The sequence below is a fragment of the Coturnix japonica genome, chromosome 7 (genome assembly GCF_001577835.2).
Source record: "Coturnix japonica isolate 7356 chromosome 7, Coturnix japonica 2.1, whole genome shotgun sequence".
In the NCBI taxonomy this organism is placed as follows: domain Eukaryota; kingdom Metazoa; phylum Chordata; class Aves; order Galliformes; family Phasianidae; genus Coturnix; species Coturnix japonica.
The window spans coordinates 9,396,233-9,424,025 of NC_029522.1; the positions used below are offsets into that span (position 1 = coordinate 9,396,233).

Below are 27,793 nucleotides of genomic sequence, written 5' to 3' on the forward strand. Positions count from 1 at the left end.
GGGCCCAAACATGCAGCACAATGGTCCCAAAGCACTTAATTTTCACATGTGCAGACAACAAGATGGCCACAGGCATAAGGAAATAGCGTGTCTGAAGCTATGACCTTCCAGCTTTTAGAAGAAGGCTTGGATGTCTCACAAATCATGCAACTGCACCTCTCCATCTTCTGGCCATCCTTCCTTCCCACACACACATATATGCATACATACATGTGTCGGCCATTTGTTCCAATGAATTTAGCCTAGTTTGGATCAAAGCTTCCTCTACTTCATTTAACAGATTTGCTCAGATGGAAGGTCTCAGGGGAGAAATAATGTTCGTAAGAAGGGGTTTTTCAGCACTGAGTATATAGGTCATTGGACTTGAAAATAAATTAGGGGATAGTTTATCTATTAAGCAAGTCTCACAGTACATATTTCATGAAGCTATACTTAATTATAGGCTAATGCGTGCTGCAGAACTACCGTGAAGAAGGATTAAGCAGTGGCCCATAATGCAGCGATTAATACAATTATTTGCTGGCTGGCACACAGCATCTATTCTTTGATATCATAATGAGAAATAACAGGGCTTCAGTTTCTAATCCAAACATTTCCAGAGAGAAATGCACAGATTACCATGTTTCCTGAGAAGACTCAGAAAAGGGAATGAAAGGAGTTATGGGCAGATGTAAACCACCACATCAGGAAGTTCTACTCCTCCACCACGGGTGTTTGGGATTATCCCACACCTTCTACCATGCAGTGGAAGGCTGAGCACCTCTTCTTACCACTTGGGGTAACAGACTCTGACCTGAGGGGAGACTGATTTGAGTTGGAAGTAAAAGCTGAGGACAGTAATCCATAAATATGCAACTCCGCTATTTTACTGCAGTGATAGTTCATAAGGATGCTCTGAGATGAGCAACACTTTTAAATATGTTTGAGACTAGCCTGTTCTGAAATCACTGTCACAGGCTGTGCAGTACATCATATTATGTATAATGGAAGACTGAAAAGTAGACAATTTCTTTACTTTTATATAAAATCAAAGTGTCTCATAACTTGCAATGAAGCAGTCTTTTTTTTTTTTTTTTTTTTTAATGAAAGCTGGAGAAATTAGTGCAATCTGAAACAAATATCAGCAGGACAGGAGGATGAACAAAATCAGTAATACTAATACCCTAGAGTTACACACCATTTTGTACACTAGTCTCAATTGTAAACTGGTTGGTAGGACAGAGCATTACATCTCATTTCCTGGAGCAGTCCTGTCCAGGAGAGGTGCTTTGACACCATCCCAAAGGACGTTACACTGGCATGTCAACTCAGGGCTGCTCAGGTCTGTGCTCCCAGTGCGTGAGCTCAGTCTGAACAGTTACACTTGTGAAGTACAGAATCACAAAGACACATTGCCTCAGCTCCCAAGAGCAGCACGGTGCTTTCTCCACTGTATTGTACAGGACAACAGCATGCAATTCCTACACTGCAGAACAAATATGCCAAATAAACAACAAGAAGAAAACATATTGCAGCTTCCTTAGTCCGCATTCTGATAATCTGTGCTGCAATCTCTGTCATGGCTGCTATTAAACACCATAGGTGGATGAAAAACTGTGCAATTACTAGAAAAAGAGCAGAGTGGCCTCTCAGAAATGCCTGCCTTCTCACTGATGCCTTTAGAAGTCAAATGCAATGTTCAGTCAGGGATAGGCAAGGTGTGGGGTTTCCCAAGCACACAGAATAAAACATTGCCTCCTTTTAAATACTACAACTGAACGCCAGTTTAACACACAATTTGTTTGACAGCTTGACAGGGATAAACTTGTGGTCTAGTGACAGATTTGAGTATTACCAATCTGTCCCAGTCTAGCTAAAGCAAAACATCATGTTCAGTAACAATAGCACAACCCTCACCAGCAAGGTTAACGCTGACCTCTCACTCAAGTGTAGAATGTGTCATTCTGTCAATACCATCTACCTTGATTATAAAAGGCTTTATATACAACAGGTTACGATCTCAGAAGGATGAAAAGCTTTTCCAAATTAAAAGCAGCATTTTAAAGAGGAAACCCTCATACATTCCTATGTAGTTTTCATTCGATATCCTCAAGGCTAACCCCAGAACTCAAAGACATGTTGATTGAACATGAATGTTTTTTCTGAGTGCAGTCATCTTATGAATTTAATGGAAAAAGGGAAGTAATAAAAATGTGCTCCATACTTTAATTAGTTCCCTCATAATATGGCATTTCCAAAATGGCAATGCCAAAGAAAATCATTAATGCAGGAGAATGTACAAAAGCACTGCATGGCCTTACAGTCAGACCTCCTGCAGACACATACATACATGGCCCTTGTCTTCTCTTGCTGGTAAAGTTAATCTCAAGGATCAGCTCTGACTGCACGAAGAAAATTGTACCAATGTTTGAATATGATGTTACTTCCCCTTTATTAATCCTTACAGAGGAGTATCACCAACCAGAGACTAATGTTTTGTATGTTTGAATGCTGTCTGGCAGAGAGATAAATGTAAATAGCATGCATTCCTTGAATATGCATTCACCTAGGGTATTCCAGGTGCTAGGCTTATACTGTTGCTACTGTGTAATCATATTAACATCTGAATTTCAATATTTGAGTGAGAAAACCTGTGTCAGATGGGTCAGCTGCAAATGGCAGATATCTTTTCCAGCAATCAGTTGTCTCTTATGCAGCCAGCACCAAGACTGTCTCTAGGCCTATGAACATTTGTCTTACTTCTGCACCAGTAGCCTCTGGCAGAAGCTGTGCAATCAAGAGTAGTTACTGCAAGAAGGAACTTCGAAATTGACATAAACTAAAAGATGCTGCTGATTCCCATAGTCTCTTGTTCCTAGCCATTAGGCAGGACAGATGTGGAAGTTCATAACTACAGAGAAGAACTCAGTGAAGAACTCATGCCAGCAGAATTACATCTAGAGAACAAACCTCAGGGTAACAGCACTGGGGTAAACTACTTCAAGCAAACAGCTGTTCTATGAGGAAACAGTCTTGCTCAATCATACCAATGAAACTGGTGAAAAAATGGTGGATGGTTTGACCTGTTTCTGTACACATTGCCTTGATCTGCAACAACCACATAGCCCCACAAGAATCATAACTTTGACCCCTCAGCACTTCTTGGTTATAGAACAGAAATGGATACCTGTGTGCGGTTGAATGCTACTCTTGCAAAGACAGCTTGAGATACACTGGCTCTCTTCAGCTCATCTCTGACTTGCTGGTAAATATCTGGAGAGACTTCCACCGATGAATTTGATGGCTCTGGTTTGACAGCTCTAGGGATGGGTGGATGATTCAAGAACTGCTGGTTGATAGCTTGTGGGTGCTGGTGAGCCAATAGCCGGCTGACGGCAATCTGTTGGTTTATCAGATGGGCCATTGCTATCTGCTGCCTCACAAGTTGTGGACTGAGCTGAGGAGACAGGAGCCCAGGGTTTATCATTGTCTGCATCGCTGGCACTTGGTTTCGGATTGGAGTACTGTGGTGAATTTGGCCATGAGGAGACTGTTCGTTAGTTTTTCCCAAAGTTGCCAGTTGGTTGATATTTGGTAAGTGCATGGGACGTTGACCAAGAACACAATAGTCTGAAAGGTTTTCTCTTTCCACTCTTTCCACTGTTAAAAGAGAAAAATTATTTTGCTGTCATTTCAGTTACCACTTACAAGAGGACTAATTGGGTAAGGATTACTCCAGGTGTATAGTACCCATTTTAGTTTTCAAATCTGCACTTGCATAAAAGCAATGCAAAAACATATGAAAAGCAGTACAAAGTAAGAGCAACAATATTTAAGATACTTTCATCCTTCTTAGGTTTCACTTGCTGTCCTTAGATAAAACTCCTTATAAAACTGGTAGCAGGTGTCTGTTCCAGCCTCATTTCCTAAAGAAACGAGTTTAGACATTTCCACTCACACTGTCAGTAACTTCTGAATCTGTCATCAAATTGAATAACTCTTAAAAGAGGGGAAACATTTTAGAATCACTGGCATGTAGCCGAAGAAAAGAAACCCAAATTAGTATCCACCCACACCAATTCAATGGAAACCAGACCATTCCCTGTGCAGCTCATGGAACAACTTCTCATTACAAACTCAGCAATTATATGTTTTCCAACATAAACTTTTGCAACACATGCAGATAAAGTTACCAGGTAATGTGAATTATCCTAGATGCACTGTAGCAGAATCAGGTTGCTTGCCTGAAAGCATGCTACCTAACCATGTACATCCTTGATTCACAAATGAGAAGATTTCAGAGCAACAGTTGTTCTAACTAAAGCCTCATCACCCTGTCTGGAAACCTTTAAGGAGCTACATATGAATGTCCGCTTTACAGAAAACATATTCTGATAGAAACCTTTTACTGGTTCATACTGTTATTTTATGGCTTTACCATCTTCAAAATAAATCTATAATATATTTAGACCTGTTATTCTTAAGTGACATCATATTACAAAAAAATGAAACGCTACAAACCAGATGCGTTTATTGTAATCATATACACAGCTATGGCCCTTTCAGATATCTTACATCAGTAATACTGCAACACCTTTTCATGCAACTGCCTACTCAAGTGCCTGTATAACAAAATCAAATTCCCTCTAGAACTAGTATTTGAAATTAGAAATAAAGTTTATAAAATAAAAAAGTAAAACTATTAATTAATATTATCTAAGTAATCAAAAGTCACTTTATACAAAGTTGAAGATTCCACAACCTTCACTACATAAAACTGGGCATTTATCTATTGATCTAAAAGTGTCTGGGGACTGCAACCATACAGCTAAGCAAGCTACTACTTCATTTTTATGATGCTCTTGCTAAATAAGAAGACAGGATTTATTTCATAAATAGCGTAACACAATCAGAACTTGTGCAATGATCAGCAATGGTACAAGGATTTTGAACTCTTTTGAAACCTCATCTATGTGACAATTCACTGATGACTTTCCCTGTTTCCTTTTAAACAGAAAGACAGCTCCTTTCACCTTTCAGAGTTAATCTCAGACAGAGAGGGTTGAATTCTCACTGGGGAGGGAATCATGCCCAGAACACGCACACACACACACACGCAACTTCTTAGAGCCATCATTCCAGAACATCACTAGTACTAATTTTTATAACTAGGTAAATTAGTACCCAGGAATTTTACTTTAAAGAAATCGTATTGCCCTGTTGCCCTTTTTGTTTCTTAAGAACCATTCCCAAGAACCTTTAATCTTCAATAAAATCCTCATTAATGAAAAAATAAGTAAAAATTAAACATTTCTAATACAATTCTTAATTCTGTCTTTCTACAAAAGCCAGCGTTTCAACTCAACTGATTTTATAACTGTTTATTTGTGCACAAAGTTTCAACTATGAAATGCCATACAATACTTGCAGCACACACACACTATTGTAAATGACTGACCAAATCTATAAATTTCTCACAACCTACTAAACACATAACATAGCATTTCGGTTTGCTGAAAGTACTAAAAATTCCTATTTAAATACTGATTTCAGTACCCGTTACCAAACATTAGGCACAGAAGGCATGTGGGGTCACGGGGGAGAGAAGCTGCTCCGTCACACTGCAGAAGACCCCATCCAGTGCCACAGCCCACACAGAAAACACATGGCCATGGGATCACCTGAGCCTTTCTGTGGTGAGCCTGTACCTGAATAATGCTATTAAATATGCACTGTTTCCAAGAAAACCAAATGTAATTATTCCAAAGATGCAACAGCTACTTAAGAATCAGGAATTAACTTAATGTACACACAATAAAGATGTTGCTTGGTGTACATGAAATAATAGGAGCATTCTGCTAGAAGGAAATGTGTCAAGAACTACTTTCAAAATGCATTTACACCCTTGGAGATCTAAAGTCTTTCCACAAGTGGCTTCAGGAGAGCTGAAACTATTTTCCCAACTATTTAGTAGTTTAAGAAATATATAGAGAATAAGTCACTGAAACCAATAAATTACTACTTGTTAGAACTCAAAAACAGTAACCAAGTGTTTTTGAAATCCTAGTGAGAAGTAAATATAAATAACAACCACTTTCCAGGCTGAACCACATTCGCCAAGTTTCCACCCACTCTTGACTTCAGTGCCAAGTCATAAACCCCCTATAAAAATAAAATTAAAGATGAAAAGGCTGCCAGGCTGTTAATCTTTGCAGTGCTCCTTGGAATCACAATTACACAGAGACATCACTTGACTTGCTTCCATAGGTGTTTTTTTTCCCTTGTTATCAGTTTCCTTTCTTGATCGCATTAGGCTATATTGCCACACATCCATTCCCAATAAACCAAGCAGATTATAGTCACTTAAATCCCTTCAGTAATAAAAGGTTACCATTAACAATTATGCTAGACAGAAAATATGTGCTTTACTCAACTCCTCAAGGCTCTTTCTCCTCCAGCAGATTTCCCATATCGGATTCTCTGTTGTTCACCAGTGGCTATGATTTGGTGGGGCTCTGTGGGCCTAGACAAACTACATCAGTGTTTTCCCTTCTCTTCCTGCATCATGCTACCTGGTATACAGTTTTGCTCCAAATCCAACACCACCTTCACACTTAGGAGCCCAGCCTCCAGAAACCATACGTACTACTTAGGCAGGTTCCAGGTACCAGGACAGCAAGTACCACGTAAAAGCTTGGCAGGCAGCTCACTGAGTACCCTAGAACAGTATCCGTCCTTCATTTGTCCATCTCCTGCTATGAGATGTCACTACCTCTGCAAAACACTTGGACACCAACATAATCCCCAGAATGGAAGCAGCAAATGTTCTTTTCTTTTCTCATAATGATTACCACGTGTGTAAATGTATTTCAATTTCATACTGAGCTAGAAACTTCCTGGATGCAGCACAGAAACAACCCAATGCACCCTTACACTGCGCGATGCTCTTATCCACTATCCAAATCTTCCCTGTACAAACAGCTGACACTGTCCACAGTACAATAGCTTGGGGTGGTCCACATGCAACTTTCCATTTAAAATGAAACTAGGTCTAAATTAAGATTTATTTCTCCACCTTCCCTTCCCCTCACCCTTTATTTTCACCAAGTTGTTAATAGGAACATTCTGACAAAGAGCCTGTGGGATATTAAGGGCTTAGGAACAGCACTGTACTGACGGAAGGCATTGGAAACCAAATTTCTTAGCACACACAATAATGGATGCAGCAGGGAGAACAAGACCTTAACATGTCTCCCAGCACCATGCTGCCACGGTCACAAAGAGGGCCCTGCAGCACCCGTGACCCAGCAAGTCCCCAACTTTTCAGTCCCACTGGCACACAAGCATTTTGCACAAAACAGAGCACGAAGAGGCTGCTAAAGAAACTTTTTGTAATAAGTTACTAGTCAGCAGGACTGCCATGTTTCAATTGTGACAGGATGTCACCACCCCAGGGTTGTTCTGCAGTGCAACAGCTTCAGAGCTTGCATCTTTGTTTTATTTATTACTTAAAACCTGGTGATCATAAAGGCCATTACCAGCAGTGGTAAAGACTAAACTGAGCTAGCCTGTGCCAGCAAAGAACTCTGTGAGCTTCAGTATGACAGGCATAGAGACAGAAAGGTTCCCACAGTTTTTCATAGCTCAGCACCATCTTACTCACTGGAGCTGAACCTGTTCCAAACCATGGAGCTTTGCTTGGGAAAGGAAGCTCTGACACCATACTACCCTCCATCTCAGAGTGAAGTGCAGAGCTGGGGGTGCTGCACTACACCAACAGGGTGCCCTTTTGCTTACCCTATGATTATCAGCTTCCTCTTGTAAATATAACAAAGCCACTCCACAGCACAGGAGGTGCTTTTATAGTGGTAATTCTCTATCTTTTTATCTATAATTAGCATAATTACTTATTTGTTTTAATCACAGCCCACTTAACCACTTCAGTGCAAAGGACTGGTCTGAGGAGTCTCATTTTCATTCAACATTCAATTTTTGTCCCAAAAATTTTTGACCCAAAGTCATCCACTGGTTTCATTTACATCTTGACCTCTGGTTGGGCCGTTTGTTCTTGCAGTCAGAACTGGAGAAAAAGTGAGTTGACCAGAGCAGCGCGCTTGGTAAGAAAACTTAACTTTTAAAACCTTTCACTTCCTCTACTCTTGCAGGATAACAAATAACCTCAAAATAGCTATGGAGCACATACAGAAATTTTTTTGGCCGCCGGCTGTGGGTAGCAACGGCCTTTATCCAAGTCTAATGGAAAACAGACAGGAAAGGCCATTGTCTGTTCTCCACTGCACTACAAATCGCTCAGTTCCCAAAGCAGAAGTCACTATTTTTGTGCTTGAAAGAACCACCAAAAAAGTGGGCCATTGATCAGCATCATTGTTGGGGGAACTGAGTAGAGTGAACTAACATTGTTGACTTCTGCACAGCAGACTTTCCCTTCCTCTCATCTTACAGACTAGATCCTAATCATCCCATGGGACACACAAACACTAACATGTTTTCTGTCAATTATGCTTAAATTTAGGAAGTCATTCTTCTCATGGGTTGTCCCTGAACTGCACTGTTTCTAAAAGTTGCTTCTCAGAAAGGAAGAATATAACATGAATTCATTCTAGATTATTTTGGGGTTACCGTATAGGTTAAGGAGGTCACATAACAGTATGAACTTTATTCCTCATAAGGCAGAAAAAAATCACTACATTGAAGGTATTTTAGAGACCACATAATCTAATGTATAAATGCTGTTTGTGTAAAATGGAAAAGGAGAATTAGGACAAACATTAGTCAGAACAGACAGAAATAGCATACCAGTTAGATAGTCTCATTTGATACAAAAATATCTTGCTCCCTGTCAAAGTACTGTGATGGAAGTCTGCCCTACTATTTAAGCACTAACCTTATGTGGACACCTCAAGAGGGAGGTGCAAATTGCCTAGAATACCCAGACAATTGTGCAGCCCCTCTGGGAGATAGGTACACATCTCCTCCTGACTCATAACAGCAAAGATGATGAAAGGAACGAGACAGAACACAAACATCATTACAAAAGACATGTAAGCCCTTCAGACACTTGGAGTAAACAGAATTCAATTCTGCTCTCAGTGACAGAATGGATTTTATATTCTATGAAGTTCACACCATCAGAGACAGCCATATTGCAGCTCTCACACCAAGAAAGTTGATATCTGTGTCTAAGCGTCACGTCTTCCTCCCTTTCCAACCTAGCCTCCAATAGTGCTTACTTCCTAAAAACTCCTTTCCTATTGACCTAACAAAGGTTATTGTGTTCAGCAGCACACAAGAACATTTTCTTCACATATAAAGGAAATTTTACTTTGAAGTTCTCAAGATTTAAAAAAAAAAAGTACTTTCATGACTAAGACCATTCCATAGTCACTATGAAATCAAAAATGGCTGGACAGAAGCCCCAGCCTTAGTACACAATTGGTCCTCACTGAGAAAAAGCTTGGAACCACTTGCATTTTAAATTGGAAACCAAATGCATTTTAAAACCATAAAGTTGACACAGTGAGATTGTCTGAGCAGACTCAGTCATCATCCAAAGATTAAAAAAAAAAAAAGAGAGATAAAAGCAAGTAGTCATAAAAACCTTTAGCACGGCAGAGACAAGATAGAAAGGACAAAGGGCTAAGCCGTTTCTCTACAGAAAGGCTTCCAACCTCTACTGAACTAACATACGCTCCCTGCAGCAGCAATAGTTGCAGATTCAGGCACATGCGTACACATGAGGTGGTTCAGCTAGTGGATATACCTTCCTCCTCTGCCATGCCACAGGCGCTATCAAGAGTGAGAGCCAGCGACTCCAGAAGAGTCAGAAAAGAAAAAAAGAAAGACAGTCTGCAGAGCTGAAATTGATAAATGCATTTAATTTAGATTAAAGTTAAGAGTTTAAAAAAAAAAAAAAATTGTCTGCTTTAATTCTCTTTATACAGAGGAATAGCCAAGAGGGTCACAATTTATAAAGCTCCCAGAACATACTGCAGTGGGTAAATTGTCTCTTAACAATACAAGCACACAAATCCCCCAGACTGGTACTCAACATCAGCGGCTATGCTGAAATACAGTATTCTAATATGGGTGGGAAAACAGTAGTCAAGGGGTCTCTAAATCTTACTGAAACGAGCCAACTTCAGCTTATGCTTAAAGAGAGAGATTCCACTTTTTCCTTGTGGCCTAATGCAAAAAGATGAACAACTGCTCATAAAACAGTACAGAACAGCAATCTACATAATGTGAGGATGTGTTCAAGTCAGAGATGATCTTCATGTCTTGTGTGTGTTCTAGATACTGAAAAGCTCATCTGTGAATGATGTTATTTTCTTACATTTTTCTTTTAAAGTCTTATTTTTAATGGAATAAAAACACAGGAGTATGAAAGGAAGCAAAAGAAAAAGTACGGTAAGGTCAAGAGCCACACAGATAACCTAAGTGACCTTATCTGACCCATTGTCAGAGTCGCAAATAATATCCAAACAACACTTGAAATTATCTCTGCTTAAAAAGCCTTAACATTTTTGCTTCAACTAACTAGTTAAAAAGGCTAAAGGTCAAAATCTATAGGTACATATACTTACATACCTACGTCTATTTACATAGACATATCTGTGGCCTTCTATTTATGCATATATGCACATGTATCAATAAAGGGGGTATTGTTAAAAGTCAGAAACAGTGATTGAGAATGTTCTGTCATGCCTTTTCATTAGGCTTCTGCAGCATCTGCTTCAGAGGAGCAATTCAAAACTATTCAACAAAGCACATAATTAAAATTTTCACCAAGTCACACTGATGTTATGACCATGCTGCAATTCAAAGCTCCTTCAGTTTAGAACTAACAAAGCTGGGAACCCCTCTGAATCCTGTTTCTAATTTCTCTTAACCTAGAATGGCCTCTAGAACATAGAATCCAAAAAACAGATCGATTTGTCAATCTCTTATGGGAAGTAAGCAAACATACTCTCAAGAACAAAACAGCAGACAACACATCGCTAATACTGGAAAAAACAAAGAGCAGCCAAAGCAGATTCTGAATTCAAGGAAGCTATAAAACTCTTTCTTATGGAAGCCGGTTCCTCATCCATAGAAATAGAAATAACTGGGACCTCCTCCTTTAAACAGAAGGACTCATCGTTCCACAGAAACTTTGAGACAGCCAGTCTCAAAACTCGCATCCACAGAAAGCTATAGTTTGACAGTCACTGATGGCAGGAGCAAGAAAATAAGATGTGCCTAATACACAGACAAAGCAAATACATCTCTTTATTTTTAAGTTCACAGTATTTTTGTTTCTCCCCTCTGCCTTCATAACTTCCTCCCACCAAGCCAAGCTGTGTCAGCGGACAAAAAAAGAAAAGATTTACACCAGTCAGTTGTGAAAAGATCCTGATAAACTGATAGTCCTCCTGACAAAAATAGAAAGCATGACACTTGGGAAGTGCAACATCTATTGAAAAATAGAACTAAAAAACGTTTGAAATGCTATGAACCCAAAGGCCGGGCAATGAGTTACTGGTGCAAATTTTATCCCTTGAGAATGACATTAGTTGTGTGGTGAAGTTTGGAAACTCATCTCTGCATGTTGTACAGTTTATCACCACAGTCACTAGCACGTAGCCTTTATTAAAAATGGGAAAGCTTGGCTCTTGATTCAAGCAGTTTAAACGTACCCAAACCTTGGCATGTATGCAGCTGTGAACCAAAAGGGTGAGCATTTTTTAGAATACTAAAAAAAAAAAAAAACAAAAAAACACCCATAAAACAGAGTTAAAAAGAGCATGACGTTATTTAAGTCATTCATGGTGTATATTCTGGACAATGCAAACTAAATAGCTTAATTGCCACTCCAAATGATTACACAGGTCCACAGAATGAAGAGAAAGTTCACAGAAGTGTAAGATCCTTGTTTCCCAAGCACTGCGCATTTTCTATAAGATCTGAGTTAATAAAAGCTATCTTTGAAATGCATGTGTGTATCCCAAGGAAGCTGGAAAGAGCAGAAATCCTTTTAGAAACTCGCTCATGTCCTTGCACAAATATGCAGTGGAAGGCTCAGAACAAGGGGAAGGTTACAAAACAAAAAAACAAAGGCCTCCATCCTCACGTTAGTGACTCCAGAATCTGTGCACTAGTTCTCATATTCTCATTCCTCTGAGTAAACTGTGAACGTCTTAAAACCTCATGGGGGTGGGGCGGCTGGGAATAAAAACCCAGGCAGAATTTTACACTAGCACGGTCTTGACACAAGACAAAATTACCATGCTGAGCTGAACTAACTGAAAACTTCTTGTAAATTGCACGCAAAAATAGGTTAGTTGTCTTTTTGGTGAGTTCACCAGAATGCACACTGAGAACGTTTACTTGAGATTACATACAATTCCACTTGTACACATCTCTTACATGTGCTGCTAATGATATTGTATCATTGATTGTTCACTTTCTTGTGTGTATTTAAAAATGAACTACATTCTCTGAAACTTGATGCTTTTTTTTTTTTCCTCCAAAGAACTTCTAACTTTTGCATGGCTTCTTTGTAATTACTTTGATCTTCCAGAGTGTATAATTGTTTTACTGTTTATTTATTTCTATGAAAAAGGAAAAAAGTTTGACCTAGGAGATCTATATGTGGCAATTTGTAACAGAATCATAAAGCTTATGTTTAGGAAATCATGGTTTTGATTAAGAAGCAACCATTTAGTTCCCACTGTTTTATTAAAACAGACATTAACAGATAATAAGAAACACATTTAACACTGTAGGCTGCATTTAGTTTGAAACATCAATGAAGTTATTCTGAAGCTCCTTCATATTTTGCATTTACCACAGCTCATGTGAATTGATTTTTGTTTTTACTTTCTAATAACCAGCTTTAGACGTACATATGGATAGGGTTCTTGTCTCAGTGACTCCAAATGAGTTTTACCTAAGTTATCTAGATTACAACCCTAAAAATGAAATGCTGTGTCACACATCTACCATTCTTTTAAGGAACACATGATGAATGAAGCACATAAGTCACTGAGTATGAGTACTAATTAAGGTGCCCTGTAAAAATATCTGTCGATGCAAAAGAAAAAAAGTCATGAAAACAGAAATAAGGAGAAATTGAAACTGCCCAAAGAAGCACCCTTCCTGTTTCCAGGGGGCCTCCATTACAGCCCTGAAGTTCCTTGGCTGTTTTTTCTTCGTACACCAAAGTACCTGCAATAGATTCTTTGTTTTATCTCCCACTCATATGGCTGATGAATCAACATGACTTGAACTGCTTTATAGCAGCTTGTGTTTACTTCACACATACCTTAACCTTCCTTTTCCTCCTCCTACTAGCATACACATACACTTCCAAACAGCAGCAACTGGTTGCACCTCTTTGAATAGCACGTATGCAGAGTTATCTGGCAAACTCTTCAGGTTTGGATCCTTGACCTCTTGATTGAGGTTTCATTCTGCTTTTATGGCACTTAACAATTTAACTGTGCACTTATTAAGTTAAAAAAAATAAGTAAGAGCTTAAAGAATTCAATGCTCTAAGAATAGAAGAAAGTGGAAGACAACAGTGTGCTAGAAACACTCAGAAGCTGTAGTGGCATTTCTTCCACTAAGAACACTACAGTTAACGGCTTCCAATGCCTCTGCAACTGGCATTACTCCCTTGCCCAGTTTGGATGGGGGGGGAAGGCGAGGGGGGAAGCTCATCTCTGCTCTTCAAGAGTAGCAAGTAAAAGCAAACAGTGATGACCTTGAAGCTATTTGAGTCCTTTGACTATTCTTAACCAAGAGGATGCGTTACAGCACTCCAAATAAAATTCTTTTATTAAGAGATACCATTTAGGGAAAAGACACACTTCTGCATAACACAATGGCAATTTAGAGAGGGAAGAAACTACCAAGTTTATTTGGCATCAGCATTTTTGCTTTAAGCCTAAATTGTCTTAAGAGGTGAAAAGCAACACCTGTATTTCCACATCCACATTGTTACCCACATCTGCATGAACAACCTTCCTTCCTTCCACAGATAGTTTTCATATAAAACACCCCTTTTTATTTCTGACAAGTGAAAAACTAATCACCAGACAGCTGGAAGTCCTACAGGTATGTGCTGGGCACACCAGACATGCATCAGAGAAAATTCACATGCCTCAGAACCTTTCCTGATATTTCATGCAATTTCGTTTCACATGCTCTTAATCTGAAAAGCAGATTCTTGAGGGTATCATACAGATTTCTAGTCTATCTAAAAAAAGAAACCAGCTCATGTACACTGTTGTTTGTTTGTTTGTTTCAAAGTAAAAAGACTGCAGATTTTTTTTTGAAAGATGCTAATCTTTGTGTGACTCCATTAGAACAAGACGTTACTGTAGTTCTGCACAGTACCTATGGATGCTGTTAAGACTGTTCTGGCCACTGAAAGGATCATAGACAGAGACAAGAATAGCCTATGCCTTCCTTCAGACAAAGAATATTCCCTTCAGTGGTGTACCAGAAAAAAAAAAAAAAAAAGAAAAAGAAAAATAATGCTATTTAGCAACGCCTCCTAACAACCAGGTACCAAATGCTCCTCTGGTATCCAGATACCACATGAGAAAACATGGCAGGAATATCATTATATTTAGCAGGATTTCAAACAACGAGCAAAGGCATTTGTTACTTAGACAAGCTTTTTTAGGCTTAATGATTATAATGCAACTAAGGTGATTTACAAAGTAATTTAACTGTAAAATTCTGAGCTACCAGAACACTTCTTCTCCAAAACATCTTAGCATAATTCAAAACACAATGGGTCTTTCAGCACAACTAAATGGGATATTATAAGCATGTTTTGTGTTTTCATGCCAGCCTTGTTTGTAACTCTCAGATCACATTTCAAATGTGCTGTGACCGTCCCCTCTTTGTAGACAAACTCACTAATATTATTAAAGCTTACCATCACCTTTACTTTAAGTAAATCACTGCAAGCCATCAGCAGAAGTTCAACAAGTTCAAAAGCTAAAAAAAAAAATAAAAAAATAAAAAAATCAATTTACCTTTAATCTTCTTGTACTTCTTGTACCATCTCCCAAACTCCTGGCACTTGGTTGCTGACACATTGGCATAGTATGTGCTATTTACAATGGATGAAATCATACTCTGAAAGTACAGAAAAGACAAAAAAGACCTAAAATATCTTGCATAATTTGATATTTTTCCAGGGAAAGCAAATGACACATAAATGCACAACCATCATCCATTTTTGCCTTTAAAACCAAAAAACAGTGTTTGGTGAAAACACAAAATTGGTTTTATTCTTCACTGTAGATCTCCAAACCTAATTACTCTGGCTCAGTAGAAAGCAAAAACTATGCAGGACAAACCCAGACTGAAACCTACAGCATAGGCTGAAGGTGGGAGTACTTGTGATATTACCATATATATACTTATTTGCATAACAACACATAGTGCCATGCTGGGGAGCATGTGCTTGGTGCATCCAGGTGAGAACTACCATGACTTAGGAACCAGATCCTAAAGGTAAGGTTAGATGCTCCAGCATGCAGAGTCCAAATAAATCAGCTGTCTGTGTTTTGCTCCCAAGTGCAGCAAGACCACACAGCCAAGAATAAAGAACATTCGTGTTACTCTCTACAGAACAACGTTTAGGTTAAGTTAAATTAATGCAATTTATAGAAACGTGTGATTAGCCCTTGTGTGAAAAATCACCCAAGAGAGAAATTAACAGTGATGTTCACAGTGAACTACACACACTGCAATACAGAACAGCCAAAAACCACAGCACAGATCAACAAAACTGAAGTACCACTTGTTTAACAGCCACCACTCTGCTCTTTGTGAATTCTCTCTTAGTGGCTCTAATTGCAAGCCACCTGGAAGCAGAGAGGAGAAGTGCTGTTGTGCAGCACCTGATGCCCATAAAAATGATACTTCCTATCTGGGATGCTTCTGCGGATTAAGTGGGAAAAAGTCTGATTACTGGTAGTTCTTCCTTTATTTATTTTTCAGGTTTTTCATCCATTCTAGAGAGGAGGCAACTTTTCAGGAATTTCATTTTTCTTTTCCTCCTTTAACTCTTCCAGGGCTACTTGCTCTCAGCATGTGTACAAACTCAAGGGAGTGCAATCCAGCACTGCTAACGCATGTGAGTCAATGCGCCTTCTTCAGAAACTAGTTTTCTTCTACTCTCTTTCCTCACTTAATATGAAAGCCTAGAAAAGCACTGACAGCATTGCACAACCTTTCTGCACAGGCATGAGAGAACAAAAGTTCAAGTTCTTTCTCACAGGTTTCTGTAAGCTCTTGTGCAAAACAGCATCTAAGCTATCTCTGTAAAGCTACAAGGCTTACACGTAGGCTTACTCAATTTTAACAGTTGTTTTAAAACAAAAATCAACCCCTCCCTCCCTCCCTCTGCCACATTCATCCAGTCTCCTAACAAATTCACTCCAGCAGCTCTAGTTGCTCCTAAACCTTGAGTTTAGGGGGAATTAAATACCAATATGACTAAAACCAAGACTTGAGAGTAATGGATGGTGTAGATGGGTTTCAGCCCTTGGCACACAATTTCACTTTCAGTAAACAGGGTCTTCTGCCTTTGCACTTTAACTTTTCCACTAGAAAGCTACTATGGTGCACTGTAGTAGAATTGGAAGGCTATATAAAATAAGACCCTTTTTAAGTGGCAGTTTCGATTTCTAAAACTGAGATTCAATTTTCTAATTAAAATCAATATTTTGAGACATAAACCTAGCATTGTAGTAGCCAGCAACAATTCCCTCCCCATAAATCCTTGCCTGTTTTGAATCAGTTTAACAGGCAATAGTATTTTGAAAGCACAACACAGTGACAGTCTCTGCTAAGGAAGGATTCTGAACAATGCGGAGCTAACTTCCATTTTTTAGTGCTCCTTATGTTAAATCTTCAGTCACTTAGGGCTGGTGGGACAACTGTTAACTCTGCCTATAGAGTGATTTCACTTTTCTGTTTTTCTTCTGCAAGTTCTCTAGCTCTATAATAAACCAACATTACAAAAATTGAAGGACTATTAAATATCATGGAATATATTAACCTATTAACCTTTATTTGAGAAAGCAAGGCTTAAGCTAAATAGGAAACTTAATATATGAACCATTGGCAGAACATCCCAGGACAAATTCTCTTCAGCCACTTGACAATAGAACAGTGGAACTTTCTAAATACAAAGAAAAATACCCTATAAGTTACACACACAAACACAAAATAAAGTTGGAAGGAATTCTATGACTGTTTCTGTCAGGAACCTTGATGAGTTTGCAGAAAAGGATTATCTATTGAGAAGAGAGTAGCAAAAAAAATCAAATCTAAAATAAAAAAATCTAACTCATGAGTATCCTTCCTGGGAAAATCCTTAAGAAAGGAACAGATGATATGAAGTAGTCAGTGTGTTTGGGATGTGTGTGGCCATGATGACCAAGTGAAATGAAAATTCACTGGACTAAAACCCGAAAAATATTCCCATAAAGAAAGTCAGGTGCAGTAAGTTCAAGGAGAAAAACACGGGACATGCACACATGCCAACAAATCTTTGTCTAGTAAGAAGACAAAACACGTGATCAGTTTTGAAATGAGTTATACAGTATACAGGAAAGACAGAAGTCTCTATGCAAAGATGGAAATGCTGAAGTAATTGGATTTCCTTCTGGCACACACACTCCCCCCTACCTACCGTCTTCCCTCCCAGCTTGGTTAACTGGGATTTATTTGTTTAAACAGAAGCCTTATGATAAGGATAGCTAAGCTGCAGCCACACAATACACCTTGCAGAAAAACAACAACAACAAAACAGAATAATTTTAAATCAAAGTGAATGATTGCATTTCCCATTAGTGGCAATCAGAATCCTCATCTGGGCTGCATGGAAAGCTCATGCACCAAGAACCAGAGACAGAGTACCGTCGCAGGTAGGAGAGAGAGCTCCCCGCATTGCCCCTCTCCACTTTTATATTTGAGGCACTGTGAACACATTAATAAACAGCAGCATTTACTCGGCAGTTTGACTCCTAAGAGACCACTCTGCAATTTGCTGCTGTCAATAATATATTAACCACAAGGGGGTTGTAATGACATTTCACATTTGGCACGATATTTTTTTAAAACTGATTTGGGAGAAGGAATTGTATTACAGGCATATTCAGATGATAGTAATAGACAGCTCCTACACAACCTTCCTTGTATCTTTTGTATTTTGTGAGCAAAAACAAAAGAGACTGAAATGTTGTGGTAATAATAATAATACATGTTGTATTTTTGCAGTCCCAGTTCAGAGGTCAGTCACTACTCAAGGTAACTAACAGCTGTCCTTAAAGGCAAACAAGTTCAATTTTCTTTCTCCATTTATCTTTGACCACTAAATAACTACTGGGGCAAGGATTCTTGCTGCTACAGTCCTGACATCAATAGTCTTATTAATATTTTTTCAAACTGAGGTTATGGAGAGAGTAAACCAACTGCAGCATTTCCACCTAGTAGGCTTTGAAACTAAAGTGGGAGGAACGAGACCTAGACAACAAATGAATTCTGCATATAAAATGATTCATGGTTTAGTTATACTGCATGTTGAAGAAGACTGGGCAGAGACAACCATATGCTGCAATCATCATTAGCTGACCATATTCCACCGGTAATTCTATTTTAAGAAATTACACTTAAACTGTGTGAAAGAAAAATACTTCCGTATTCAACACACTTAAGCTCTGAGCATATCTAGAGTCACTGCGACTCCTTTAGTAAGAAAGACAAGTTACACAGCCCTTCCTTGCAGCCTTCTCATTCCTTCTACTTCTGCAGACCCAACACAACTAAGGAAGATGAGGAACATTTTCAGCTGTAAAGCAATTCCTACCAATTCCAAAGATCTAAATTCTGCTCTGTATCTCACTTCTGTAGCCCTGAGCTTTTCCTAGAGTTATAATCATGAGACAGTGAGGCAAATTTGTGCTGGTTACACATCGAAAGAATTCTCTTGGTTCACAGAGGCTTTGGATTATAGATTGCAGGATGAGTATACAGTGAGCTGCAAGATAGACAGCCATGGGAGAAAACAAATTCAGATAAAGGCTAGCAAATGCACTTGAATTTTTAGCAAGAAAGAACTACTGATTTCTGACTTCTTAAAGATGCAATAGACAAAAAAGTCTTTAATGGAGTTTTTGGAGGGCAATATATTTTTCGTTCCCAGCAACGTTGCTTCTCAGGGTGCTGAAGTGTTTTTCTGTGGTTGTTATTTGATTTTTTGATGTTTGTTTTTTGGTGAGACAAAGAGATCTCAGTCACAAATATTTTTTGAATCTCTTGTTATGATGATCTGAAACACAAATCTTGCTCACAGTATCTGTAGGAATTTACATCTTAGACATGATGGTACTCTCATCCATAAAGCAGTCATGGAGAATGAGACAGTGAATTACTCTGCTTCTTAAAAGATAATTACATACATTTTGTACTACTGTTCTCTGGAAATTTGGGCAAAATTGTTAAGTATGTATATTTTTTATCTTTTTATATTTTTTTATAGGTGGAGACTGGTGAGATCTACTCATGTATTACATAGTGGAGGCAGGCCTCTGCTAATAAAAAGAAGCCACTCAAATCTTGCATTTAATAATCATCACTCCTATTGCAAAACGTTCAGATAAAAATCTGAATGAAGACTCTCTGAACTGCAAAATTAAAAAAAAACCAAACCATTCATAATTTTCACCTGATGACCCACTAATAAAATATGGCATTAAAAACACTATTTCACATTAATTAGAATTTGTTCTTTTTAAAGAGAAGAATTGCTCAGCTTAAGCCCTTCACTGAATATTGGATCTTGGGAATCTGGCTTTCCCTAAGCCTTCTAAAAATACTAACCTGTGAAAGAGGGCATTCTTTGGCTAATGTGCTCTGATTCATCTCTTTGAGCAGTTCCTTTAAGGCATTGCGAACTGTGGCATGGTTCCACTGCTCTGCTGGCAAGTCTTCCAACTTGGAACAACTGTCAAAACAGAAAGTAAAAGTAGATAGAAACATCACCTCCACAGATGCTTACACTTTGTGTACAAGAGCCATAGACCTTTAAGCAGTGGACAGGAATGAGAGTTTCTTGCTAAGCCAGTCCATCAAAATGTTTCTCTCCTCTCTCCCCTCCCCATCATTCCCAGTTCTTAGAAGACGTATAGTTCAACTAAAATTATGATAGTACATGGCAGGAAAAGCAGCTAAATCCACTCTGATACACATGTGGCATAACCATTTCCTTTGGGGCTTGGTAGAGAGCAAAAAAACTCCATGCAGACCAAGCCACAGAATTGACTGGATAAAGCCATGCTCTCCAAACAAAAATATTCCTGCTGTGATAGAAAAATAAACATACATGTCACAATGTCACTAGCAAAATCAATAAACAGCAAGGGTCCTCGTTGTGTGGAAACAAGGCTTTGATCAGCAAGTCTGAAAAATGTATTTCACTGGATACGTTGAATGAATGTATACATTGATACATAGATTGTCCTCATGGCTGAAGTATCTGAGAGCCTTTCAGAAACACACTAAGCCATATGCCCAACATCTGTCACGTGTAGCTCATTCCACTTTCATTTTACAAGAATTGCTCATGTAGTAAAGCTCTTGTCTTCATGTGATTTGTGCCTCCTCTAGTTTAACAAGCTCATCGTCTCTGTGTCTACATACATGGGGAGAGATCTAAGAAGCAGATCAGAAAGCCGGGAAGAGTTGTCATTGCCATTCATGCTTGAGAGACTTAGTGAACATTCTCCAATCACACTCTGAGGTGGTTCTGCTTTCCACCTACATTGGCAGGTTTTTCCCTAAGAGCTGAAAGTTCAGCTGTGCTTGAGGTGTTCAAGTAGTCAATGACCATCTTTATTTCAAAGTCATGGACTATCTTCTCTTTACACTGGCATCCAAGCCTTCAGGCACTTTGAAGATAAAAAGTGAGACCCTGATCCTGGTTGGTACTCATTGGTAACACTAACAGAACAATAGGCTAGATGAACTCCTGCTAGCTCATACTTCTGGAGAGGTGAGTTACTGTACTCCTTTTATAGTAAGCATAGACTCCTGATGCTTTCATAAATATGCTGAAGAGATGCAACTGAGGCAAGAGATGGTAACAGTGTATCAAACCAAGGAGAGGTCTGTTCTGGGAACTGGAAACCTCAACCAACATTAGAGATAAAAGGAAGGAAATGCTGGAGTTTAGGAGTTGAATGTTAGTGAAAAGCCAACTACTTCCAAATTTCAAAGTAAACTGAACAATTGGTAGTTTTGTATACACCACCAATGGCCCCTTATTTTGTTCAGTATGAGCCTTGCATAAATTATTTCATCGTGTCTCTTATTTTTGCCTCTTTCCTCTGATGTCTCCTGTCCATAAAGCTACAAATGACTGTGCAGCATAGGCTTACCACCACATTTACAGCGTGCCATGTACCCTGCCACAACTCCTTTCACGGGCACTATTTGCTGTTTAAGATCTCTTCCAAAGGCAATAGATAAAAAAGGGGGGGGAAATGTAGAAGTGAGGGGAATGAGGGCAAATAATTGTAAAAGAATTAGGAAGCTTTGCTTTACTAGTCAGAACTAGCATTCAAAGAAGGAAAGTGTTTTCCAGAGGCAAAATGGAGCTGCAGTAACAGATCCTTTACTCATCTTCTTGCCTTTCTCTGGGCAGATAACTGGAGAACAAAGGAATGTCAACAAGCTCTTCTCCTCCTGTCTCAGCAACTGGCAGTAGAAGACCTGAGTTTCACAATGCAACCCCTGGAAAAAGGCAAGGTGTTCGATTTTTGCTCTCATTAAGGCCTTGAGAACCCATCAAATCAGGGATTGTGGAAAAGTCTGCCCTTAGAGACTTTTACTTAGGTGAGTTTCTGCCCTTCTTCTTTTAGCTATCATATTGCTACTTCAGAAAACAAACAAAAAATTCAGAATGTGCACCAAATAGCTGTCAGATGACCTACCCTTCTCTTCATTTTTCCTGCTCTTTCATCAAAAGACTAGAAATTAATGAAGACAGGATGTGCTGACCTCTATAGTAATACTGTAATTGACAAAACAGCTTAGAATAGAAAAAGACGTGTTTAGAAATACCTACCTTTGTAATTGGATTTTCAGTGTCACAACATGATAGACATCTTGTAGCATGTCAGCTACTGTTGCATCTGGTGCATCAGTCACGTAACTGAGAGGGAGGGGATTCCACCTCCCAAGCTTGATTATTCCTGAAAGAAAATACAACATTCATACTTTGCATTTTACTGCCTATTTACAAAACTTTTTGATAAGATAGTTTGTTTAGGGGATTCAATATGCCTCGAGGCTTATTGCAGTCTATCTCAAAAAAGTTTTGTACTGAATCCTCAAGCAAACCATGGGAAACAGTAGGAATAGACTTCAGATTCTTAGTAGAGAGTTGCTGACATGTTCCTGGCTCTTAAATTACTTCAAGGAAGCACAGAATGCTTCCTCACTTCACATCTTTCATCATCTCACTAAAGACTGCCTTTCTGAGTTACAAGTAACTTTCAGTACTCTACGGTCCACACTTTGTAGCCTTCAAAACCTTTCAGCAAATAAACAAATTGGTTTTGACTTGAACAGGAAAATACCTACATGTGGGTTTTCAGCACAGTTAAAATCTAATAATGGTGTTACTCCCAGTGCAGATGGATAGCACTGGAAATCCATGAAGTAGAAATTCACTCCCAGCTGCCAGTCACACTATGCAAATAGTTGCTTTTGTTAGCAAAAAAAACAACTGCAAGCTGCTGACCACAGATCCAAAATAGCATGGGGGGAGTGGGGACGTTTCTACTCCTGTTCATTCTTTAGTAGGGATCATCACCTCCCTGGATGTGCTTGTCATGAAGACTATAAACTTAAATGGTAAACTATTTGGTGTAGAGGTATTATTTCTGTTTAGACAACTGCAGAGGGCCTGCCCACACCAAAAACAATGACTAATATCCAGGAATTACTTCCAGGAAGAAGGTCAAACAAATAAACAAAAAAGCCACAATGACACCGTACATGAAAACAAAACAGCTCAGCCTTGTTCTGTACAGCATAACACATCACAACTATTACTTTTATTCTCTGCTTTACCATGTTGCCATTGCCCCATTGCTCTGCCCACATAACTTCTTTTAGCTCAGCCCCACAAGATGCCCATCACCTTTTCTCCCATTTCTCCCACACTGGCAAGGTCTGCCTAGTTATTCTCTTGAAAGATGCTATGAAGCCAAAAGACACCAGTCTTCACCTTACTTTCAACTGAACCATCACCAGCTCTGGAATTAATCTAACTTAAATAAATGGCAAAGGCCTTTTATCCTCATCTTTAAAACGCAACTGTAAAATAAATAACACATCTGAAACAGTGATACAAAATTTCTTGCACAGACACAAGAGGATACTGCACTGCTGAGACCATTAAATACCTGATATGCAGTAGTTTTTTTCCTCTTTCATAGGCATAACTGAGAAAATAATTAGAGAATAACTCCTTTTCTGTAGCACCTGATTGCTTGCATTCACCATTGATACAGTGATTTGCAAAGTATTATATCACCTGGTCTTGCGAGAAGCCGGAAGAGACATGATCTGTATTCATCGTTACAAAGTTTCAACGTAACATGCTAGTACAGACAGGCTAATGTTTCAAGAGCAGATTAGAAAACTTTCGGCACCCAGAGATCTTGTCCAAATGCAACAAAAAGTTAGTTATTATTGCTTGATATCTAATGCTTGAAAATGGGACATAAACAGAATAAAAACATTTAAATGATGCACTGTTTCAGTATTAAGATTTAACAATCTGGTGCTGAATATGCTGTAGTATAAATAGTGCCTGGACTCCGATCCAGTAGAGTAACACACAGCACTCATTCACAGCACCGTATGTCTCCAATGCTGGCTCCTTGAGTCATACTCCACTTGCCAAGAAAAGCTGTTTTTCTTAAGGGGATAGTTTACTTAATGTTATCTCTGGTGACAACAAGAAATGCATATAGTACGGTGTGTATTAGTCATGAAATGAGCATCAAGGGTCCACCAAGTGAAATACATGCTGGGAAAACACAGTTTAGCAGCTGACTTCCTTCACCCCCTTCTGCTACATAATAATTTAAAGTAAAATCACCTAAAAACCCAGAAATCTATACCAGCTTCACAGAACACTTGGCTTCCTATGTTTAACCATGCCAAGTTTTCGTGTAATTGAAAAAATAAGCATCATATGCGCCCCATAAGTCACATCCAAATTGGTAATATTTATTTTTCATTCAATTAAGGAAAGCACTCAGAGAGCATTCCATCTGCAACTGCTCGGCCCTGGCAATGCCGGTGGGAGACAAAGAGGCAGTAGGGGGGCACTGAAGTTATCAAAGGAGTCCCCAAACTAAAAAGTTCAAGGAAAACAGGGAAGAAAAAAAAAGAAAATAAGCACGGCCAGAGTGTATGATGGAAAATACTATGCAAACTGCTTCACAGCAAACGTCTGCTACTACAGGAAGGCAGGTAGGCTTTTTTTCTTTCTTTCTTTCTTTTTTTTTTTTAATCCTCCTCTACAACTGGAGAGGAAATTGTTTTGGCTGGATTTAGACAAACACAGGTGTTACCAGAATGCTCCGTGCCTCTGCACATTAACACCTGCTGCAAGTCCTTTACCCTATGTTACAGCACTGCTGATGTACGCTATTTTTTCAGCCGGTGTGATACGACGTGTGAATTATTTTTTTTTCCAGAATACATTAAGCTGGTCCAAATGATAGCCAGAAGCCATGGTTTCCATCCAGCTCCTCAGCAGACTTTACAGGTGGTTTATTTCATGGGTCTAACACTGTTAGACTGTATTTAAGGGAACTCTTGGGCCGCATTTGGGAAGATGATGCCAGTTTTTGAACAAACCCATTCTCAGCAAGCTACAAGTCATGTCTCTGAATTTAAAACCTGTGGGCCAAAGCTTTCCCTCTAAGAAGGTCCCTCCTCACTAGGACTGCTGGATTGCTAATGCAGCAGCAACCCACAGATGAGAACAGCCCAGCAGCAAAGTGTATGTTCTACGTGCACTTTTTTATGGCTCTGCTCATTGACTCCATACAGCACAACTCAGAAGTGTAATCACTTTAACAAGTGGGACTGAGCTTTATTCTACCTTGAGCTGAAATTCTGGAGTGAGGACAAGAGTGAGCCAAGGTCACTGTTTTGGTGAGTAGCCTAATGCTCCAGAAGCAGATCAGCTTGCTTAGGAAATCTGAAAGCACATCCTTCATGAATCCACAAAACTCTTTTCTTAAAGAGTCTCTCTCTCTTTCTTGTATCAATGACCCCTTGGGACTCTTACCTTGTTACAAGTTCTTTGGAAGGAAAGTTCAACAGATTTCAAAGATTACACAGTAAAGAAATGATTATACATGAAAACAGCTCTCAAAAACTCACTAGCAGTGGTTGACTGTTGCCCAGGTCAGCCGGCCAACTCAATACAAACAGCAGACCAAACAGCTTTCTCAAACAAAATTTTAGTCTGAGTGTATTTTAGAAGAGATTTTCTACTCATGTTGACTGCTAGCTCCTTAGTGGCATTTCCTGCCAAAGACAGATCTTTCATTAAACTTAAACCTCAGCAATGCGTTCACCTGGCACTGAAGACACACTCACACTCACACTCATTTGTTTTATCAAAATGCAGACATGAAAAATAAGGCAGAGCAGTCTAATTTGAAATTTGTGCAACTTCCTTTACCTGCAGACGTGCCATAACAGACTGGTGGCACACTTCTGTGAGCTCACTTGTCAAATTCATCCACAACAACTGGACACTTTATATCAGCAGCACCACCACTGCCTCAACAGTTTACTGGAGACAGCTACAAGATGAATCATAAGTGATGCTTGTCCAAGTGTGTACAGAAAGTGAAAAAGAAGATATTTTGTGATCTTTGGCTAACACAGAAAAGGGGGGTTGCAGAGAATAGCAGTTCTCTGCATGATTAAGATTCTCAAGCATGATTAAGAAAAACACTTGTCAGTTATAAGCTGACAAGCCATTTGAATCCCTGATGCATAGCACCGAAAACTGCTATTTACTAAAGCATAAGCAAATGTAACCTGCTGAGACTCATATAGGATGTGCCTATCAATCTCCTTGTAGTGATAGATTTACACAGTAAGGTTGTAAATTGTGAACTGCAAAGCTCTTTCCTAACACTCCAGCTCCATGTTCTCTGACCCTGGACCGGCACTTTTCCAAACGGCTGAGGGAATGGGCAGTACCCAAGCCAGCATATGGTCTCCTGGGCTATATTTACCACTTCAAAAAGTTTGGAGAAAATCTGACAGTGTTATACCAGACCAGAGCTGTGTCCCATGTTGCTATGGATATTCCAAAGTTCAATTTACTGTATTACAGGATCACAACCTGAAAGCATTTGACTGCAGACACAAGGCTGCTTGAAGAACATGAATATCAGCTGCTGCCATGCCACAGGTTCACAGAATCACAGAATCACAGGTTCAGTTAAATAGCCTTAGTTTTCAACAGAGTCCTTATCAAAAACAACTAGGATTCAGAAGAAACTACAGCTTGGCATTGGTACTCAAACAGTTCTGATTAATTTACAGCTCCAAACAACAGACCTCAATGAAACACTCAACAAGACCCCTGCCCATGGATAACTAAGTTGTAACAACCACTGCTAACAGGGACCCCTGCAGGACAGGGGGTTTTACACTGATTAGACCTGTTTATTCTCAGATTTGTCTTGCACCTACACTGTAGCAAGTGATTTTCCTTTGTTCAGCTGCACTTTGTTACAGAAATTTAAAACTGCCTGTCCCATGTAATAAGTACATCGAATTATTTACCCATAAATCAGTTTGCAGGAAATCACTACCCTGCAATACATAATAACTCAGCCTGTGTTTCTAACCTGCGCCCTGGCTGTAATATATCATCAAAGTGTAACAACATAAAGGCATAATTTGTACTTATTACTGTTAATCCAGCAAAGGGAATGAATTTTCAAGCAGAAAGGAGGGAAAAAGCAACAGGAGAAATTAAAAAGAAAAGACGACCACATTAATTTTTGTATTTTGTCATTATTAGGTATTGTTGAGTTTCCTTTTCTAGCTCTTATGATAATTTTAAAAATACTATTCTGCCTTTCCCTGCCATTATAGGGGTGCCCATATTCTACTGAATTTCAATCAGTGACATATTGGGGTAATAGATGGGAAAAATAATCAGCATAATCCTCCTCTGCGCTTCTAAAGCGCCTTTCATCACAGAATCCTGAAGCACTTTAAAAACATTAATTAATTAAGCCTTGCAACATCCCTGCGAGGTAGACTGTATTATGTCAATTGACATATTGGTGATTTAGTGATTGAAAGCACACAGTGAGCATAATACTGTGTTTGTACCAATACAAAAGAAACCCCCTTCTCCTCATTTCAGACCGTAATAAATAATTTAGTGAGAGAAGAGGAATAAACCATGTGATAACACTGTGATGTACACACACACAAATCAGAGGGAACACCCACACTACATCCCAGCACGTGTAACCTTAGGGCTCTGCACAAAAGGATGACCTTCACCCAAGGGAAAGGCACGGCTGAGCCACCTGAAGCTCCGGCAGCACAAGGCCACTTGCATGGAGATGTTTTCTGTTGCTGTTTTAAAAACACTACCATAAACCATGTGTACAAAAAAAAAAGGGACTTACTGAATGAAATTTTGTGGTGCAACAGT

General features: G+C 39.1%; 1 protein-coding gene across 3 annotated transcripts in view; it reads right to left on the reverse strand.

Moving 5' to 3' along the window:
- SATB2 (SATB homeobox 2) overlaps positions 1 to 27,793 on the reverse strand; it is a 126,438-nt gene that overhangs the window by 45,063 nt on the left and 53,582 nt on the right. For all 3 annotated transcript variants that reach the window (XM_015868181.2, XM_015868185.2, XM_015868184.2), the window contains 4 exons: positions 22,136 to 22,262; positions 19,891 to 20,014; positions 15,030 to 15,132; positions 3,167 to 3,639 (listed from right to left, as the gene is read on the reverse strand). In XM_015868181.2, coding sequence (XP_015723667.1) covers positions 3,167 to 3,639; positions 15,030 to 15,132; positions 19,891 to 20,014; positions 22,136 to 22,262 — 827 coding nt within the window. The remainder of the gene's footprint in view (positions 1 to 3,166; positions 3,640 to 15,029; positions 15,133 to 19,890; positions 20,015 to 22,135; positions 22,263 to 27,793) is intronic.